At 34.1% G+C, this 22,864-nt stretch overlaps 1 protein-coding gene across 1 annotated transcript; it reads right to left on the bottom strand.

Annotated features, from left to right (window-relative positions):
* Positions 1-6,888: 6,888 nt before the first annotated feature.
* On the bottom strand, positions 6,889-13,170 carry LOC112040681 (glutathione transferase GST 23). The gene is made up of 2 exons (XM_065765773.1): positions 12,734-13,170; positions 6,889-7,493 (listed from the first exon to the last, which is right to left on the bottom strand). Exons 1-2 carry the CDS (start codon positions 13,082-13,084, stop codon positions 7,131-7,133), a joined length of 714 nt encoding a protein of 237 aa, XP_065621845.1. The 5' UTR covers positions 13,085-13,170; the 3' UTR covers positions 6,889-7,130.
* Between the last annotated feature and the right edge of the window lie 9,694 nt (positions 13,171-22,864).

The following is a 22,864-nucleotide window of genomic DNA, read 5'->3' as shown; positions in this document are numbered from 1 at the left end:
GACAAAGAAAGTACAACTGGGAAAGCTGGGAAAGCTGGAGCAAGAAAAGCCAAACACCTCAGGTCAACCAAGGGGAAATCCGGAAATGGGAAGCTTGCTGGGAAACTTCATCCTGTCGCAGCAAAAAGAGAAGAGCTATAAGAAAAAAGGAAACGACATGTCCTGGGACAACCAGGCGCTGAACCAACTTCAAAGGGCAAAAAGGAAAATTGGTAGTACCCCGGGAGCCCGCCACTGTGCTATAAAAAAGGGGAAAGAAGAGATAGAATTCAATTTTTTGGAGAGGCATAGACATTCATTAGGACACTGAGAGTTATTTTCTAAAAGTCCCGAAAGATATAAGAAATACTCTGTTAAACCAAAGGGAAAACAGAGGAACTTTTTCCCGGGATCCCGAAACAGCCCTACATTACACGCTCGGATTCAACGGATTCAAACTTTGCAAGTCTTTGAAGTTTTTTCTTCAAATGGTTGGGACCAAATCTCCTGTATTTTTATCTTTTTTGTCTTTCTTCGAATGAGAGTCTCCCAGCGTGCCTTTTGTCCTTTTTTTTCCTTATCAAGTCTGCTTCAATTTCTCCTCATGCGTCCGGGGATCCTCTGGCTCTGGTATTGCTTCTGGGCGTCCCGACCCAAGTCTTCCTTCTGGGCTTGGTTGCTGTTTGCTTTATCTGTTTTCTTGGGCCCTTTTCTTCGTGGACCTCTGAATCAAGTCTTCTGGGCTCCCTTCTTTTTTCTTTCTTTTCCCCTTCCTTTCTTTTATTGTGAGAGCCCATCCTTTCTCTCTTTTTTTTTTTTGTGAAATGGGCCCAAGATCTTTTTTTTTTCATCTCTTTTTCTTTTTGGGCCTATTTGTGGCTATATTATATATTTATTTTTTTTTGCACCTCAACATCAGCAATAAGTGGTATCCAAACAGACCCTTAGTACTATAGGTGCATAGGAACACAGAATGGTTTTTCTTGTTTTTGCTATAGGCATGGTGATGCTTTTCTATGTTTAGGCTCAAGAAGGATTTAAGATCCGAATGTTTTAGCTTTGGTATGATAAAAATTGTGCAACAAGTTGTTTATATAGTTGTGCTTGTGCACAATAGGGTCAAAAGACTCAAAACATATCAAAATTCCCTTCTTTTAGTAGAATCCAAATTGTAGATTCCAGCAATTTCGAGTGAAATTCTTATAGGCAACATAGTACCATCTTCAAAAATTATATCTCACTTGATCATTTGAAGTCCAAATTTGGTCAAATTTGTGTCATCAAAGTCCCGAATTCCACGTTTCAATAAAACAAGTTTCACTAAAATATTCAATATAGTACGAAGGAAAATGGGCAAAATATCATAAAAATTTGTTTTCTTTAAGTGGATTGAAATATTGTTGTCTATGAATGAGATTTAACTAAGATCTTGTGCTCACATGATGTAGTAGGGGAACTCGAACCCCATGTCATGAGGCAATTTGGCCCAAGCTCTTACCACTCGACCGATCATGTGTTGATTGCATAAAGACCTTGCTTACATTAATATTTCTCAAAACAAAATATCCCAAAGACACCCACCAAAAGAGGGGAGGTCTTAGAATTACAATAATCTTTAGGGGCATTACCATAATTCTCTCGATCTTCTCTCCCACAAAACACGATTTGGCGCATTAACAAAATCTCCGCAAAAATCGACCTCTTCCTGTCCCCTTAAAAAAAAAAAAAAAAAACCATTCACGTTCATTCATTCACACACTCTCTCTCTCTCTCTCTCTCTGTCACTTCCTCTAAAACCCCAAACCCTTTNTTGCATTCTGTACACCGAAAAACCTCAAAAAAAAAAATGAAATGAACAAAGATACATGTACAATAAACTATAAGTTCATTTGAAATATTAATAAAATTATTAATTATTGTTGTTTAGTTGTTTCCTTAATTTGTTTGTTTTTTTTTAACTATAATTTGTTATATTATTGTTTCATTAATTATAAAATTATTAATTGTTGTTTAGCCTAACATAATTTAATTTATTTGTATTTTATAACGTATTAGTTAATTATACTGCTTAAATTATTGTTGTTATTTGTTTAGAGCAACAATGAACTATATTACTTTAATTTACTTGTCATTAATTATACTACTTTAATTATTAATTATTATTTACATGGCTCTATGTGCCCATCTACCCCACCTCCACTCAAAGACAAGCACAAGCCTCATGCCTGATGCAGTGATGCTCCAAATCACAATAGCCAGCTGAAATTTCACAATCACAAATTGCAATCCACGTTATCTACACCAACCCACACTGACCAATTCCCACGGATATAAGATAAAGCATTCAAAAAGTAAAAAATAAATAAATAAAAAGCAAAATATTAATAAAACTAAAGAATAAATAGCCAATCACAAACTCACAGATAAGATAAAGCATTCAAACAGTAAAAAAAAATAAGTAAAAAGCAAAATATTAATAAAGAGAGAGACTCGTTCCTTAATTTCACTTCATGTACTTCATTTCAGTGAGATAAAGAGAGAGAAAGAGTGAGAGACTGAGTCACTGAGAGAGATTGAGCGAATCAGAGAGAAAAAGAGAGAGAAATACCTTAAGGGAGGGAGCAGCGAAGCAGCCCGCAGTCGAACGATCTGCCATCTGCGATGAAGGGCAAGCGATTAGCGACGACGACGTGGGGCGAGGACGACGATGAGCGAGCTACGGCGACGACGAGCGAGCTACGAGGACAGGGGTGCATTTAACCAGTTGGACTTCGCTGAGAGTGAGAAGGCATTTAACCAGTTGGGGTTTGGTTTGCTCTGTGGGTTTGGTTTTGGTTTGATCTGTATTGGGGTTTGGTTTGCTCTATATTGGGGTTTGGTTTGCTTTGCTCTGTGTTGCCAGTATTGGGGTTTGGTTTGCTCTACAAGCGACTTGACCGTGGGTTGATTTTTGTCTGATTTGCTCTTTGTGACTTGACTGTGGGTTGATTTCTGTCTGATTTAGTGATTTGCTGTTTTGTTTGTTTGTTTTTGTTTGTTTTTTTTTTCTTGAGAATCTATGGGTTTGATACCTCAATCTATTGGGCTTGCCATGGGCTTGCCGTGGGCTTAATCTGTTGGGCTTGCCATGGGCTTAGCTCTGTTACAATTTTTTTTTCCTTCAGATTTTAGTTCAATTTCTTTTTTTGGGGTTTTTTTTTTTCTTTTTTTGCTTGAAAGTAGAACAAATAATTTTTTTTTAATTTCAGGGTGTTCCTAATTTTGTGACTGAGGGTGTTCCTCAAACAGATTAAATATAAAAATTTTAATTATTATATGTAAAATTTTTTTTTTTCAGGTCAGGGTGTTCCTGGGAACACCCTGACTTACATGTGGCGTCGCCACTGGTTGTACCTTGTAACATTATATATATATATATATATATAGTTATAGTTATACATGAGAAAATAACTTATATTAAATCATGTTACAGATATAATTTATATATAAGAAATTTGAACAATAATATATTTTTGATTATATGTATATATTAGTCCTCCTATAAAAAAAATAAAAATTTGACTCTACCACTATGAATCCAAAATAAATTGCAACTACATAGTAGTTAATATATGCATATATGCAATTTCATCTATGATTGGATGGAAAAGTCACATGAATTAATTAAATGGCAAGAGGAGAAATAGATTCTAAACAGTTTTACACATATATTGAAAGGTAGATACTGGGAGGCAGAGAGGGAGGTGGGTTTTGAATCACAAATAATAAGCATTATAAAATATGCCATTATCAATGATATATCACTTAAATTGTAATATTTTATCTATTTATAAGTTTTCATCAAGTAGAAATTTCTAGTTAATGTAAAATTTGTTGTCTAGACAATGCAGGGAGGGAAGAGGAAGGCGAACAAAACAAACATTTTTAAAAATGTTTTGAGCAAAAAAGTTATCCACTTGTTTTAGACAAATAGACATTCTCTGTCCTTAAAACCAACGCTGCTGCAATAATTAAATTTTTTTCCGTTTTGGCATGTTGAACTGTTCTTTATGGTGAAGGTTTAATATGTTCAAGTATTTTTCTCAATTTCTGTGTGTCGTCCCCTTCAATGAATTGAAAGTTGATCATCAACAAAATAATAGGGTATAACAAATTAACAATACAGAATGCAAATTTCCAAAGTACAAGGATGGTTTGGAAATAGAATTGAAATTTGATGAAATATTTACGTGAGGTCCCATCCATTTACATAAGCTCTGATGTCATGTTTGTACACGTGTCTTTGAATTGGAAATTATTCTATAACCAACGTTTTATTAATTTTGATTTGGAATCTTATGATTGATGGTTTTGGTCAGTCAAGCTGACTTTTCTTTTTTATATTCTTCTCTAAGGACAAGGGTCGATGCTGCCTTTTTATCTTTCTTCTCATCGTTTATAATTATTCCAAGGGGGCTACATTTTTTCTTCATCTTTACTAGTGGCCAGAGAGGCGGGTAAATGCGATATAGAGAGGATGACTAGTTGAGGTCCAATCCAACCCCTATCCGTTGAAATCAGGCAATTTTTTTGGCCCACATATAAACTATTTGAAATTAAGAATTTATCCTTCTAATTTTATTTTTATTTTATTTACTCTATCCGTTTTTATTTATTTATTTTCTATTCTAGTTTAAAATGTTTCAAACTATTGTTATGTTTTTAAAATTAAAAAAATATTAATTTATTAATATTCCTATTATACTCCTACTTTATTTTTAAAACTATTTTCGATAAATTTATTTAAGGGTAGTATATATTTTTATACAGTAGACAAGATAATAAATAATCTTCCCTTAAAATTTTCAATTTTTGAAATAGGACAAACAAATTAAATCAAAGAGAGTATTTTTTTTTTTAACTTTCAAACTAGTAATAACTAATTAGTAATTATGTAATGTTCGAAAAAATTTAACAAAAGATGATCTTCTCTCTTTGATATTTTTATTTCTCTACAAAATATAGAATTTGATAATTATGTGAGATCTAAGATTTGACCATTTTAGAATTACCTCAATGGTAGAACTAGTGCAGTCTTTTGTTCAGTACCATTTTGATGATTAAATAGGATTTGTACATAACACCACTAAGGCATGGGGGAATGTATAAGTGGTTGAATCTCAACCTTACACATAGAGTGGCTATGAGCAAGGGGAGAGGAAGTGTTGGCTAAGGGATCTTGTCTTGATCCATGCTAAAGGCGTGACTAACTTGGGAAGGAAGTAAAATTTACACTTGACATGGTACTCAAGCACTCACAAAAAGGAAGATAGTGACTTTCTAAAGTCAGAGGCTATGAAGACACCCCTTATTGGTTGAATGCACAATGAGTTACCTTAAAAACACGTATACCAATCATAGTACTCATGATGTCCCTTTCAATGTTCAAGACTTGTCTCCCAAGCAGTGGCAAAACTACCTACCTACAGGTTCCAGTGCCACGTCAGCACAGTTCTTATGCCCTAGTCAGCAGATAATCTTAATACTGTGAAAAGGTGTTGAGGTCCAAAATTTCACAACAAAGCTCATTCCATAAAAAATAAAGAAGGCCAAATTCGTGTAGCAAGAAGAATCGACATCAAGACTCTATGTATGTTCAGATTTCCAGCAAAAAAGACCATTAAAAAGTTCAGCGAATTCCAGTGAAAGAACTGGGCCGGGATCCCTAGAGGCTGCCAGAGGCTCGGGATCCTTGGGATGCACAACATGCTCTAAGTAAGATTGAAATGGCTCAAAGCATAAAGGATGAAGGACAAACAAGTCTCAAGCACCCAGTCATGCGTTAGAAAGTGTAAAGCAAACATTCATAAACAAAGGAGTTGCACCTCAAGGAACCAAGAATGAGAAAACCATAAGTAGAAGTGGCTGGGGAGGAGTTTTCAACCCAGCAATAAAAGATTTCGATTGTTTGGGAAAAATAACAAAGATGGAAGGCAGCCAAAAGTTGAAAAAACGAAGAGGGCCAAAATAGCTAGGATCAGCAACCTAAGAAGACCTTGGAATAGAATGTTAACTAAGGGCTTTCAGCTTGGTCAGACCAAAAGGAAGAAATTATGAGAAAAAAGGAAAAGACCAACCCCTGGGTAACCGACACAGTATAAGCTCTAAGGGGCACAAGAGAGAAATCGCTGGTACCCCGGAGCCCTAGAGTCGAACTATAAAAGGATGAGAAAACCCATGCTGAGGGACATTCACTCATCACCATTTTGATCTGAGAAAAGATATCACAACAGAGCCATAGAAAAAACTCTATAAAACCCAAAGAAAAACAGAGGACTGTCTCCTGGTATCCCAAAAAATAGCCACTATAGCACATACTTGGATTCGAAAGAATTCAAACTTTGCAAGTCTTAGAGGTTTGAATAGCCATCAAAGTCTACAATTTTTGAGTTAATTTGAACCTTGTATCACGTCTTAATGAGCACACTATAATTCACAATCAAGAAAAATAATGAAATACCTTATATTGATTTGAGGATCTCTAACAATTATTTGGTGTATTCCTTTATTATATTGTCTTCCCTTACTGTTTCTTGCTAAAATCCTTCTCACCTAACTATCTTAGAAGGCAAAGCCCAAGCAAAGCCACTTGGACTTGAGTTCCAAATCCCACAAGTCTTGCGCAAAAGCACCAAGTTTGTGAGAATTGAGGCCAGGATTCTCGTGACTGAATCATTCTCATGAAACTCATTTACATATATATGTATATGTATTAAAAGTGAGAGTCAAACACATAAAATATTAAAAAAATTTATCTAAAAACTAGTTTCAAGTTCAATATTTTTTTTTTAAATTGTTTTTATATTGTTTTGAAAACAAAAACAAAAATCCTCCTATCAAATAAGCCGCAGAGCTCTCAAAAGACTAACGTTCATTATAATTTTCTCAGTGATATTAATTTGCAAAGCATTCAGTCATTTAGAGACTTACAGACTACTGAAAAAAAAGCAACCCAAGCAATACTTAAGGATAAGCACTGTGCTTATCAACTCTTATTCAAAGACTTCCTAATTGATAAAGGATAAGCAGTGTGCTTATCCAAAGACTCAAAACAAATATGAAATCTTTTCACATCGAACTTCGAGACAAGGCCTTGAAATTATAAATCACATTCATTTTGGTGCCTCTTTTGAAGTGTAAACTTCACGAAGAGCTCGGTATTTGGAGATCAGTTTGTCTCGAGGGGGCCAGCTTTCTTTAATTATTGGAGCATCTGCGAAATTCTGGATCCATTCTAATAATAAGGGAAACTTTTCATGATCTATCAAGGTCGCACCACATACCTCCTCCAAGACACTAAGCAAATTAGCAAGCCAACCAAAAGCAAGGTCTACAAGTCCAATTGTCTCTCCATTGAAGAATTTTTTTCCAGTAAGTTGTCTTTCTACAAATCCCAAGTTCTCCTGGGCTGTAACGATAGCTTCCTCTTGATCCTTCCCTTGCTTGATAAAAGCATTCCATATTGATGGCAAAACCTACATTGGTACTCAATAAGATATATAGTCATACTAACAAGTATTTAGGATGGAACAGTAGTTTTGCATGAACTTAACATAAATATTAGTTCCAAAATTTTAGCAAAACAACTAAATCAGATTTATGGGTGATGAATTTTTATTTTTTTAGATTTAGTTTAATAGGATTTAAAACCTATAATATCCACATCATAATTTTTTCTCATTAGGATCACAGTCCAATTTCTAGTATATGTAGATTCATCTAGAAATTCAATACCATACTGGAAACTATTTCGGTACCAATAAATAAAAGTGTACTGTTTTGAGATTATCGTTAAAAAAAAAAATGTGTATATCTTGTCTGTATATATTAAAAAGATTCGGAAAGTTAGTTATTACTTCTTTAACTGTCAAAAATATCTCTAATTTAATTAATCTATTCTTATTTATTAAAAAGAGAAATAAGGTTAAAATGGCAAATCAACTAAAACTTTCCCACTACCCTCACACTTCCCACTTCTAGCCTCACTACCCCATGTTTCTAACCAAAAATAAGGAAAAAAAAGGCTACCCACACACGATTCCTATAAAAAAAACTACCAATGGCTCCAATAAAATAAAATAAACTTTCATAAAATATTTTTTAAAAAAAAATAGAAGAGCCTTAACACTCATAACATAAAATTATTTCACTACAAAGCTTAACACTCATCACACACCTAGGTTTTTTTTTTTTTTTTTTTTTTTTTTTTTGTGTTGTGTGATTGGAAAATATATTAATCCCAAATTATAATTTATTAATTATTAATTTTACTAAAAAAAAATAGAAGAGTCTCTGAGCACATGCTCTGAGGTTAGTGCATGTGTGTATATATATATCTTCTTCTATATCTATATATTAAGAAGATTCACAAAGTAGTTATAACTTTATAAAATGTCAAAAATATCCTAATCTAATGTTAGGAACTCGGTGGTTCCTAATGGAGATTGATGGGAATTATAGGAAAATGTATGAAAATTGTAAGGAAATTGACTTAATTCGAGGTAGTCACCATCCATAGAGAAATAGAGAGATTAAAAGAGAGAGAGAGAGAGATGCACTAATGCACTAAGAAATTGGTTTATACTTCATTGATATCTAATATTGAATTACAATTATATATTTATAGGAGACTAGTTCTAATCTCATTAGTCCACATGACTTAAAATAATTGGCTAGTTAATTCAACATGTGCTCTATGAATTAAACCATGTGTTAAATGAGCTACATGTGCTTAAATCCTAACTAATTCATCATAATCTCAACTAACTAACTAACTAGGGATTACAACAATTATTTCATATTTCTAACATTTAATTAGATAATCTTTATTATTAAAAAATAAAAATAGGTTTAAAATTTTAATTCAACAAAATTCAAAAAAAAAAAAAAACCTACTAGATAAACTTTTTTTCCAAAAAATTAGCACACTCTTTATTTGAATATATCTCATGCATATTTGATACATTTTTTCCTTAAAAACTTGTACACACTAAACCAACAGTTTATTTTTTCAAATCCAAAATTTTACTTTCTTAAAAATTCATTTCGTGTAATCTCACTAACAATAGATAAATTTAAATTAAAAATTACATTAAACTCAAATATATATATATATAAAAAAAAAGATCTCATTGCACATATAATCGTGTGTGATGAGCTAGTATATATTATTTCAAGCGCATGACTTTTTTTTTTTTTTTTTGGATAAGGCATTTGCATGACTTTAGTGGTTTGGTAAAAGCCCATGTAGATTTTTATGGACATTTACAAATGCAAGTTTCTACATAATTCATTTCATAAAACAAAAAGACAAAAAAGAAAAAAGTCTAAGCCCAATTACAGCCCACAACATATATATGACTAGAGAACTTTTTTTTTTTTTTTTTTCTTCTAGAGGACTACTAGAAGTGACGTGGGGTGAGAGGAAGTAGTGGATTAAGAGTCGTTTAGTTAGAGGAGTGAAAAAGTGAGAGGATGGAAAATTTGAGAGGATAAAAAGTGGGAGGATGGAAAAATTTTTAGTTTTTCCTCTTATGTGTTTGGTTGGAGGGGTGGAAAAGTGAGAGGGTAGAAAACTCTTTTATTTGGTTAGAGAAAAAAATGAATGATAGAAAATTAATTTATATAAATTGACTATTATACCCTTATTAATAATATGTAATAAATAAATTTATTTATATTCATTAAATAAAACACCATCATTTTTACACTATTATTTTTATAAAACACCCATATTAATTTATCTATTATACATATTTTTTATTAAATAATATTTCCCTTTTCTTTATTATTTCCCAACTAACCCCACCTAACCCCTCCTCCTTTTTCTGATTTATAAAGACTCATCTTTATCTCTCTTCTCTCTGTCTCCTTTTGATCTCTTTTCTGTGTCTCCGCCTCTCTTTCTTCTCCTTCCTTTCTTTCATTTTTTTTTTTCGGTGAGGAGTTGCGGGTGGATGGCCAGATTTTGGACTAAAGTTTTTGGATGAACGGGTTTGTCAAAATGGAAAATGTAGATGATGATTTCGTTTTTTGGATCGTTTTTGGATGAACACGGTAAAAATTTCGTTTTTTTTTTTTTTTTTTTTGAGAATATTTTTCTTTCCTCCTCTTCTTTTACAATTTGAGTTTTATGCTTTTATTATATATGATGATTTTGGGCAGTGATTTTGAGTTGGATTTTCTAATTGTTTTTCCGTTAATTTTGTGTTGATTTTGGGTTAAATTTTTGTGCTAGATTGCAGTGTTTGGTGGTGGTGCTGGGTTTGGTGGTTATTTTCTGCTTCTTTCTTCTTATTCTGCCGCGCCCGCGTTGGGTTGTTGTAGACGTTGGAGAGGGCATTTTTGTAACAGTGCAAAGTGGCAATTTTCTATCATGCTTTTTCCTTCCGATTTGGGGAGACGAAATTTGTGGGTCCGAGAGAAAATTTTCTCCCGGGTTTTCCACTCTCCCTATGGAAAATATAGTTTTCCACTCTATGTTTTCCATCTCCCTAAAATCACCCCAACCAAACACAGTGTCCCTACAGTGTCCCTATGGAAAATACAATTTTCCACTCAGTTTTTCACTCAATGTTTTCCATCCCCCTAAAATCACCCCAACCAAACACAGTATAAGGGTCGACCTGGGTCCAGTATCTTGTGCACTCCACCCAATATGTTGGCCATGTATTTAAAAATTATCCCATGACAACATCTCATCGGTTCAGTGTACAAGAAGCACTGAACCTATACTTCTGTTGATAAAAATAAGCACTAAATCCATTAAACAATTGGACTGTAGATAATAAAACCAAATAGGCTGCATTCTTTTTTTCCTTGTGTTTTTTTTTTTTAGAAAACAACCTGTGTTTTTCAATTTCTCACAACTTCCAAAACTCTTTTTTCCCACTTTTCCTATTTTCATACACGCTTCTAACTAATTATAAGCTCTCTCTACGTTAAACCAACACAAAATTGCTAATATGTTTTTGTACCGGCGAAGCTACTGGTACTACAACTACTAGTCATACCAATTCATAAGATGCGAAATTCACTCCCTTAAATTCAAGCCTAAATGTTTTAATGTTTTATTCAATGACAATAAATTTTATTAATTGAGCTTATTGGAGCATGATGACTATATATATTCAATACATGAACAAAAAATCTAATTATCAGGAAAATAAAATGGATAGAATTGGAACACTAACAAGACTGACTTTGATATGATCTGCCGAGTTCACTCAGAATCCAAAACCACTAAATGAACTCGGTCAAATTTTTCAACAAAATATATTTGCTATTATTCAATGCAATATATATATATATATATATATACTTTTTCTAATAAAATATTTTTTTTTTTTTTTTGAGAATATTTTTCTTTCCTCCTCTTCTTTTACAATTTGAGTTTTATGCTTTTATTATATATGATGATTTTGGGCAGTGATTTTGAGTTGGATTTTCTAATTGTTTTTCCGTTAATTTTGTGTTGATTTTGGGTTAAATTTTTGTGCTAGATTGCAGTGTTTGGTGGTGGTGCTGGGTTTGGTGGTTATTTCCTGCTTCTTTCTTCTTATTCTGCTGCTTCTTTCTTCTTATTCTGCCGCGCCCGCGCTGGGTTGTTGTAGACGTTGGAGAGGGCATTTTTGTAACAGTGCAAAGTGGCAATTTTCTCTCATGCCTTCCGATTTGGGGAGACGAAATTTGTGGGCCTGGAGAGAAAATTTTCTCCCGGGTTTTCCACTCTCCCAATGGAAAATACAGTTTTTCACCCAGTTTTCCGCTCTATATTTTCCATCCCCCTAAAATCACCCCAACCAAAACAGTGTCCCTATGGAAAATATAGTTTTTCACTCAGTTTTTCACTCTATGTTTTCCATCCCCCTAAAATCACCCCAACCAAACACAGTGTAAGGGTCGACCTGGGTCCAGTATCTTGTGCACTCCACCCAATATGTTGGCCATGTATTTAAAAATTATCCCATGACAACATCTCATCGGTTCAGTGTACAAGAAGCACTGAACCTATACTTCTGTTGATAAAAATAAGCACTAAATCCATTAAACAATTGGACTGTAGATAATAAAACCAAATAGGCTGCATTCTTTTTTTCCTTGTGTTTTTTTTTTTTAGAAAACAACCTGTGTTTTTCAATTTCTCACAACTTCCAAAACTCTTTTTTCCCACTTTTCCTATTTTCATACACGCTTCTAACTAATTATAAGCTCTCTCTTCGTTAAACCAACACAAAATTGCTAGTATGTTTTTGTACCGGCGAAGCTACTGGTACGACAACTACTAGTCATACCAATTCATATGATGCGAAATTCAGTCCCTTAAATTCAAGCCTAAATGTTTTAATTGAGCTTATTGGAGCATGATGACCATAAATTTTATTAATTGAGCTTATTGGAGCATGATGACCATATATATTCAATACATGAACAAAAAATCTAATTATCAGGAAAATAAAATGGATAGAATTGGAACACTAACAAGACTGACTTTGATATGATGTGCCGAGTTCACTCAGAATCCAAAACCACTAAATTAACTCGGTCAAATTTTTCAACAAAATATATTTGCTATTATTTAATGCAATATATATATATATATATATACTTTTTCTAATAAAATTACTTTCTTACCTTTAAACTGTGACTACTAAGAAAGAACAACATAAATAACTAATTACTTGAGTCTTAAATGGAGGATCAGTGGTTACTTTACCTTATCATCTCCAAATTTGGCCCAAAAGCGTGCCGTGGCTCGTTCAGAAGGATCTTCAGGCAGTAACGGATTTTGCTTCCATGTCTCATCGATGTATTCAAGAATTACAAGTGACTCCAGTAATGGTTTTCCATTGTGAACAAGCACTGGTACTTTCTTGTAGATAGGATTATACTGAAGAAGTAAAGAGCTCTTGTTGGAGAGATCTTCAAATATGGTATCATATTGAATGCCCTTGAAGTTTAGTGCCCAAACGACCCTTAAAGCAAAGCGACTTGACCAAGTTCTGAAGAGCTTCAGTTCTGCCATTATTATGAGTTGAATTGCTTTTACCATAGCTGATGAGGCCATTATAAAGGCATGGATTCACATCAGGTGCAGTATCTAGGTATTGTGCACCTGGTGCAATACCATCTGGTGCAATAACTTAGGTGTTGCACCTGATATGAATTCATTATGGCATTATCTTGTGAAATTTGGATAACATCCCTATATTTTATCTATTTGTAAATGAACCATTAAAAAATGGCAGAATCTTGCCAGTGCTCTAAAGTTTTGCCGTAATATATTAAAGCGCACGGATCCATAAGGTAAGCGGCTGTTTGGTTTGAGAAAAAAAAAAAAAAAAAAGGTGTATTTTATATTTGTTTTCAGTTTTTTATGTGACCCATTACTAAAAAACTTGTTTGGATTTGCATTTGTATTCAATTTTCATTTTTAATATCCAAAAAAATAGGATTTGAATACAAAAATACAACTTTTTGGTGTTTTCATTTTTCTTGAAAATGAATATAGTGGTATTCTCGTAAAAATAAATAAATTTGTGGGTTCCATTATCACTAACTTGTCAAATCAAAGATCTCTCTCTCTCTCTCTCTCTCTCTCTCTCTCTCTCTCTCTCTCTCTCTCTCTCTCTCTCTCTCTCTCTCTCTCTCTCTCTCTCTCTCTCTCTCTCTCTCTCTCTCTCTCTCTCTCTGGGGGTTGTCATAAAAAAAAGTGAAGGGGAAGATAAAGTAGCAACTGATCCCAAACAAAAAAAAATAGATGGAAACAAAAAATGAATACAAGATTTTAGTATAAAAAATGAGTACAGAAAATCAAAATGGAAAATGAATACAACCTCAACACAAACCAAACAGACCCTAAAAGAATAGTTGGGCATGCATTTAGTTTCAATCGCATCCTTACTTTATTTAGAGCAAAAACATTCTTTTTAAGATTTTGGTAAAATCCGATCAACAATTATGAGATTTTAACTAATACCAATCAGGTTCAAGATATTTAAAAACTAATAAACTTAGTTTCTATTCATAAGAGGAGGAAAATGAATAATAATTCAAGAATCAAGTTAGTCAGTTTTGAAATGTTTTAAATCTAGCTAGCATTAGCCCAATCTCATGAGGGCTCTTAGTTGTATATGTGTGCATGTGTGTGTATATATACAATTGTGTACAACATATAAGTGAATAATGCTTTTTTTCTTTCTCTTAATACTCTTGTATTATATAGAAATCATTTTATGCTCACTATTGTTTTTAAGTATGGTTGTACCTTGTAACATCATATATATAGTTATACATGAGAAAATAACTTATATTAAATCATGTTACAAATATAATTTATATATGAGAAATTTGAACAATAATATATTTTTGATTATATATATATATTGGTCCTCTTATAAAAATAAATAAATAAATAAAAATTTGACTTTACCACTGCGAATCCAAAATAAATTGCAACTACATAGTAGTTAATATATGCATATATGCAATTTTATCTATGATTTGATGGAAAAGCCACATGAATTAATTAAATGGCAAGAGGAGAAATAGATTCTAGATGGTTTGATACATATATTGAAAGGTAGATAGTGAGGAGGCAGAGAGGGAGGTGAGTTTTGAACTACAAATAATGAGCATTATAAAATATGCTATTATCAATGGTATATCACTTAAATTTTAATATTTTATCTATTTATTAGTTTTCTTCAAGTAGAAATTTCTAGTTAATGTAAAATTTGTTGTCTAGACAGACAATGCAGGGAGAGAAGAGGAAGGGGAACAAAACAAACATTTTTAAAAATGTTTTGAGCAAAAAAGTTTTCCATTTGTTTTAGACAAATAGAAATTCTCTGTCCTTAAAACCAACGCTGCAGCAATAATTAAAATTTTTTTCGTTTTGGCATGTTGAACTGTTCTTTATGGTGAAGGTTTAATATGTTCAAGTATTTTTTCTCAATTTCTCTGTGTGTCGTCCCCTTCAATGAATTGAAAGTTCAACATCAGCAAAATAATAGGGTATAACAAATTAACAATACAGAATGCAAATTTCCAAAGTACAAGGATGTTTTGGAAATAGAATTGAAATTTGATGAAATATTTACGTGAGGTCCCATCCATTTACGTAAGCTCTGATGTCATGTTTGTACATGTGTCTTGGAATTGGAAATTTTTCTATAACCAACGTTTTATTAATTTTGATTTGGAATCTTGTGATTGATGGTTTTGGTCAGTCAAGCTGACTTTTTTTATCTTTCTTCTCATCGTTTATAATTATTCCAAGGCGGCTACATTTTTTCTTCATCTTCACCACTGGCCAGAGAGGCGGGTATTGCGATATAGAGAGGATGACTAGTTGGGGTCCAATCCAACCACTAGACGTTGAAATCAGGCAGTTTTTTTGACCACATATAAACTATTTGAAATTAAGAATTTATCCTTCTAATTTTATTTTTATTTTATTTACTCCTTCTGTTTTAATTTATTTAACTTCTATTATATTTTAAGATGTTTCAAAATATTAATTTATTAATATTCCTATTATAGTCTTACTTTATTTTCAAAATTATTTTTGATAAATTTATTTAAGGATAGTATACATTTTTATACAACAAACAAGATAATAAATAATATTCCTTTAAAATTTTGAATTTTTGAAATATGACAAACAAATTAAGACAAATGGAGTATTTTTTAACTTTCAAATTAGTAATAACTAGTTAGTAATTATGTAATGTTTGAAAAAAAAATTAACAAAAGATGATCTTCTCTCTTTGATATTTTTATTTCTCTACAAAATATAGAATTTGATAATTATGTGAGATCTAAGATTTCACCATTTTAGAATTACCTCAATGGTAGAACTAGTGTAGTCTTTTGTTCAGCACCATTTTGATGATTACATAGGATCTGTACATAACACCACTAAGGCATGATGGAATGCATTAGTCGTTGAATCTCGACCTTACACATAGAGTGGCTATGAGCAAGAGGAGAGGAAGCGTTGGCTAAGGGATCTTGTCTTGATCCATGCTAAAGGTGTGACTACCTTGGAAAGGAAGTAAGATTTACACCCAACATAGTACTTAAGCACTCACAAAAAGGGAGATAGTGACTTTCTAAGGTTAGAGGCTATGAAGAAATCCCTTATTGGTTGAATGTACAATGAGTCACTTTAGAGACACATGTACCAATCATAGTACTCCTGATGTCTCTCTCAATGTTCAGGACTTGTCTCCCAAATAGTGGCAAAGCTACCTACCTACGGGCCCTAGTGCCACATCAGCGCAGTTCTTATCCCCTAGTCAGCAAATAATCTTAATGCTATGAAATGGTCTAAGATAGAAAATGATGACTTAACACCTATCTTTGTATTCAGCCATATTCGTTAGAGTATAAAAGGGACATGTAGCTATGCTATTAGGACAAGAACCTAATTAGATATTTTTGTAGATGAAAGTGAAGAGTTGGTAGGAAAGAAAGGCAACCTGATTGTAAATTGATCTTTTCACACATAATACAAGCAGAGCTGAGCAAGAATGTTACCTTCTTGCTCAAATTGTAGTTTTTTTTATCCCTTCTTTAGGGTTTTCCACGCACATTTGGTGTTTCTTTAGCAATCATTTTTTTTCTTGTTGTTTAAATGTGCGTCATTTTCATGTCCTATCATCATTTTCTTTTTCTTGTTTAAGTGCCATGTCAAAGCTTGCATCTTTTCGAGTTTTCTTATATAGAGATACTGTTAGATAACTTATTTCACTTCTCTATATAAGCTCAAATCTAACTTGTATGTACATTTTTGGTGACTCCATTGGGGATCTCTAGTTATTTTCCTTTTAAAGGGTGCTTTATTCGGTTGTATACCTCTGTTTGTAGTCACTTCCTCCATGCCTCCAAGGAAGAAGATGGTTACTGGGACATCGACTGGTGTGGGTGAGAACCATCGGTCAAAACCAAGTGTAGATCACATATCTGTGCATTTTGAAGGCGCAGAATCCTCAAGAGAGGCTAGTCATCGTGAGACCAAGGGGATCATGGCTGCCATCAAAGATCTTCAACGTTCTTAAGCTGCCATGTGGGCAGAGTTCTAATCCCTACATCAAGAGATAGCCATAGCTCAGGCCCCTCAAGGTGGTCAAGGTCCTCAAGGATCTCCTTATTTGACTAAGGAAGATATACATGTTATTTTGTTTGAACCCAAGAAAATGGAGAGTTCTATTTACCCTAACACCAGACCTCCTTATCTTGAAGAAATAGCTGGGAAGCCTTACTATGCTAACTACACGTCTCCCATACTTCCTAAGTATGATGGCATAACAGGGAACGCTAGAGAGCACATCAAACGGTATGTAGATGCGTTGACAGCTCACTCTCATGACCATGAGCTAAGGCTTAGAGAGTTCTACAAGTCCTTAGAAGGCCGAGCTTTTACTTGGTATACCAATCTTGCACCAGGGTCAGTTCTAAGTTGGAACGATCTGGCAATGCAGTTCATGAAAAGTTCTTCGCTTTGGAAGAAAGGCTCATGTTGTCAGGTCTTTGGATCTTATGGTTGGACCAATTCGGGCACCCACTCTTATGCATGTGATGGAAGGGAATACTTCCTACCACATCATTTTAGGCCGTCCATGGTTAAAGGTGTATAAAGCGGTGGCTTCCACATATCATCAATGTGTGAAGGCCATTTGGAGGAATAAGCAAGTAGTTATTGAGGCCACCAAGATACTTTTAATAGAGTAGAGCTTCATTTTGCAGAGGCAGCTTTATATCAAGAGTATGAGCTTAAGGGTGAAAATAGGATTCTTCCTTTTAATCCTATTGCTTTGCAAACAGAGGAAGAAAATGATGGCGAAATGGTAGAACTAGAAAAGCCTCCAAGATAAGAAGGGTTGTCGGGCCTGATGGCTAGGTGATAAATGAATTCTGATGGTTAATGGAAGGGGATAAAAAGGACGCTGAGCCTAATTCCCTTAATCCTACACAACAACCAAAGGAAATTCATGTAGCTGAGGAGTTTGTGAAAGAAGCTGTTGAGTGCATGAATGATGTCATTAAGAATGTGCAAGAAGAACTTGTTGAGGTTGATTTGAATGACAGAGAGGAAAGTAAAAAGCTAGTAAAAATCAGCAAGAGTTTGTTTGAAGAAGAGAGAGGAAAGTGGTAGCCTTGTTGAGAGAATACAAGGATGTTTTTTACTTGGAGCTATCAAGGAATGCCAGGTTTGAGCCCAAACTTGGTAACGCACAAGTAAAAGGTGGATCCTAATGCCAAACCTATGAAGCAGCCTTTAAGGAAGTATCATTTGGATGTGGAGGAAAAGACAAAGCTTGAGGTGCAAAAACTTTTAAAGGCAGGATTCATTGAAGAGATTGAATGCCCAAGTTGGTTAGCTAACATAGTTCCTGTGAAGAAGAAAAATGGCCTGATAAGAATTTGTGTGGATTTTCGGGATCTCAATAAAGCTTGTCCAAAGGATGAATTTCCATTTCCTAATGTTGATATTTTGGTAGATGTAACGGCTGGTCATGAACGTTTCTCCTTTATGGATGGTTATAGTGGGTATAAGATCTTTATGGACCCAATAGATACCTTGAAAACTATCTTTAGAACACCCTTTGAAAACTATTTCTATAGGGTGATGCCTTTGGATTGAACAATGCAAGTGCAACATACCAAAGAACTATGATTTTGAACTTTGGTGATATGCTTCATAAGCAAGTGGAAGATTACGTTGATGATCTTGTGGTGAAGGCAAAGAATCCTTTTGAGCATTTGGTGCATCTAAGACAAGTTTTTGAAAGATGTAGGGAACATAACTTGAGGATGAATTCTATTATGACATATGTGAATCATGTTAGGAATATATGTTAATATAGAATTAGCTAATCCTTTGACAAAACGCATTTATTTGTAATTGGGTAGATTTAGAATGTGTTTAATACTTCAAGGAATAAGAGTTCAAAGTCTAGTATTAAAACCATAAAGATTGGACCAATAAACAAGTGAAGCAAAACTATTCATTAAAGCTAGACAAATTCTCTACAGCTGCCGACAGATAGTATCTATCGAGGTTTAATGAATCTTGACAGATAGCTTGACAGATACTATCTATCGAGTTCTCGACAACTGCTTGGCAGATGTATCTATTGAGAATTATGAAATCTAAATTTTCAAATTTGATTTTTGGCCCATGCTTATATATTTGTGTAGAGTTTCTTTTCTCATAACCCTAGATATATATAAGGATTATTTTAAAGGTCGTCACATAAGAGAATACAAAGAGAACACATGCAAAAGGTGATCGAGTACCTTATTCTTTCTGAAGGAAGCTACTGCGTCTTTATACCTTAAGGTTATATAACCAAGTGCTTATTAATCTTCATTGTTGATGAAGTGAAGAACTTTACAGTCAACAATCTTCTTCAAGTTGGTGAGTTAGTCACGTACTGGGAGCCGTGCATCATTGATTAGTCACATACTGGGATCCATGCAAAAAGGGTGGCATTCATATATTTAAGAGTTTAGAGGTTCTGAAGAAGTAGAAAATTTCTATTGAGAGTTCATCTATGGGGATTGTAAAGTCTATGGACAAAGGTTTTGTACTAGATCTGAAATTTCTCTTTATTATAGTGGATTGCTTTTTGGGAAGGTTTCTCCTCAGGTTTTTTTACTATGAAACTAGTTTGTTTCATTGGTTTTTCTAGGTCATCATATCTTGTCTTATTTACTTTTCCACTGCATTTATTTTTGACATGATATTGATATTTATTTGTTTTAATAAGGTTTATTCATAATAAATCTAATTAACAACTTAGGTTTAAAACTTATTAATTCTATTAACCCAGGTCTAAATTTCCCAACAAACCCCTCCAAGTGTGCCTTTGGGGTATTATTAGGGAAGTTCTTAGGATCTCTTGTTCATCAGAGAAAGATTGATTTGGACCCTACAAAGGCCAAAGCAATAACTACCCTCAGTCCTCCTACAACTCAAAGGAGTTGAAAAGCTTTGTGGGAAAAGTTTCTTATTTAAGAAGATTCATTTTAGGCCTAGCTGAGATTTTAAAGCCTCTCATGGAGTAGACAAAGAAAGGAGTGACTTTTGTATGGTGTGACCAAAGTCAGAAGGCATTTAAGAAAATTCAGATGATATTGGCAAATCCCCACACCATGGTGGCCCCTATACCTGGAAAACCCTTGCTATTGTATATAGCTAATATAGAGCAATCCTTTGGTGCATTATTAGCTCAGGAGCAAAAAGGAGTAGAGAAGCCAATGTATTATATTAGCAGACTTATGAAGGGACCAGAGTAAAGATACTCAACTGCTGAGAAAGTATGTTTGTCTTTAACCTTTGNCCTTAAGGTTATATAACCAAGTGCTTATTAATCTTCATTGTTGATGAAGTGAAGAACTTTACAGTCAACAATCTTCTTCAAGTTGGTGAGTTAGTCACGTACTGGGAGCCGTGCATCATTGATTAGTCACATACTGGGATCCATGCAAAAAGGGTGGCATTCATATATTTAAGAGTTTAGAGGTTCTGAAGAAGTAGAAAATTTCTATTGAGAGTTCATCTATGGGGATTGTAAAGTCTATGGACAAAGGTTTTGTACTAGATCTGAAATTTCTCTTTATTATAGTGGATTGCTTTTTGGGAAGGTTTCTCCTCAGGTTTTTTTACTATGAAACTAGTTTGTTTCATTGGTTTTTCTAGGTCATCATATCTTGTCTTATTTACTTTTCCGCTGCATTTATTTTTGACATGATATTGATATTTATTTGTTTTAATAAGGTTTATTCATAATAAATCTAATTAACAACTTAGGTTTAAAACTTATTAATTCTATTAACCCAGGTCTAAATTTCCCAACAAACCCCTCTAAGTGTGCCTTTGGGGTATTATTAGGGAAGTTCTTAGGATCTCTTGTTCATCAGAGAAAGATTGATTTGGACCCTACAAAGGCCAAAGCAATAACTACCCTCAATCCTCCTACAACTCAAAGGAGTTGAAAAGCTTTGTGGGAAAAGTTTCTTATTTAAGAAGATTCATTTTAGGCCTAGCTGAGATTTTAAAGCCTCTCATGGAGTAGACAAAGAAAGGAGTGACTTTTGTATGGCGTGACCAATGTCAGAAGGCATTTAAGAAAATTCAGATGATATTGGCAAATCCCCACACCATGGTGGCCCCTATACCTAGAAAACCCTTGCTATTGTATATAGCTAATATAGAGCAATCCTTGGGTGCATTATTAGCTCAGGAGCAAAAAGGAGTAGAGAAGCCAATGTATTATATTAGCAGACTTATGAAGGGACCAGAGTAAAGATACTCAACTGCTGAGAAAGTATGTTTGTCTTTAACCTTTGCTGTGACAAAGTTTAATCATTATTTCCTAGGGCATCATGTGCAATTGGTGACTAAACCAATCCCGTGAAGTACCTCTTGACACGCCCTCAGTTTTCAGGGAGAATGATGCAATGGGCCATCCTGACATCATGCCTTGATATTGAATGCATAAGACTAACTGCCATCAAAGGCCAGACAGTAGCTGATCTTCTAGCTAACTTTCCTAGGACAAGTGATTTTTCACCTCCTCTACAGGAAGTGATGGTAATAAAGGAGCAAGAATGGTCAATGTATTTCTATGGGTCATCTACATTTCAAGGGGGAAGCATAGGAATAGTCTTGAAGTCACCAGGGGAGGAGCATGCGTTTGCTTATAAGTTGCATTTTCCTTGCTCTAACAATGAAGCAGAATATGAAGCCTAGTTGGTGGGGTTGAAGCCTACTAGTAGGTTAGGCGTGAAAAGGTTGAAAGTGTTTAGTGATTCTGAGTTGGTGATAAGATAGGTTGAGGGAATTTATGGAGTAAAGAATCCTAGTTTGGCTGCTTATAGTAGAGGATTATCCAACACTTTACTTTCATAGAGTACAAAGTGGTAAACATGAATGAAAACAAGCTTGCTGACTCGCTAGCCACCCTAACCACTAAGTTTGTATTAAAGAAGGAAAAGGTGAAACTTCGAGTTGAGAAATAACCTGGTTTAATTCAGGAAGAGCTATGTTTCCCTCAAGATTGGCTAGAACCCTTGTTGAGAGCAATGACTCAAGGGAAGTATGTTGGGTCAGAGTTACCAACAAATATGAAAGACTTCCTCAAGATCAATGGAGATTTGTTTCTCGGGGGAGCATAGGGTTTGCTAATAAATTTTGTCTCAAGGCAAGAGGGACTGACCATGTTGCACAGATTGCACTATGATATTTATGGTGTAAATTTTGATGTCAACCTATATAGAAGACTATAAAGGTTGGGGGTCTTCTAGCCAAAAATGGCCAATGACGCTAAGGAAGAACAACGGAGTTGTAAAACTTGTTCTGTCATTCCTCTAAACCAAGTAGAAGTACTTAATGGTAAACTGTTGGAAGAAGAATGGCAGGATCCATACTTGAGATACATTTTACAAGGTGTATTACTTGCTGATCGGGTACAAAGAGAAAAGTTGAAAAAATTTGTGACCAGGTTTAAAGTGGTAGATGGGAAATTATTCAAGAGAAGTTTCCAAGGGAGATGAATGGTATGCATTCTTGCTAAGGAAGTCAAAGGCATTCTATCAGACCTGCATGAAGGAGAACCAACAGGACACCCTAGTGGGAGGAAGCTATGGAAAATGGCTTTGCACTAGGGATATTACTAGCCCACAATGCAAAGGGATGCTTAAGACTTTGCAAGGAAATGTCAAGAATTCCAAAAGTGATGAGAAAAAATACACATTAGCTATCAAAGTCTTCATCTAACTGTGGCTCCATATCCATACCACAGTTGGGGTTTAGATTTTATAGGACCTATAAACA

Source organism: Quercus suber, unplaced genomic scaffold (genome assembly GCF_002906115.3).
Source record: "Quercus suber isolate HL8 unplaced genomic scaffold, Cork oak 2.0 scaffold_651, whole genome shotgun sequence".
In the NCBI taxonomy this organism is placed as follows: domain Eukaryota; kingdom Viridiplantae; phylum Streptophyta; class Magnoliopsida; order Fagales; family Fagaceae; genus Quercus; species Quercus suber.
This window is presented reverse-complemented; position numbering and strand designations above follow the sequence as displayed.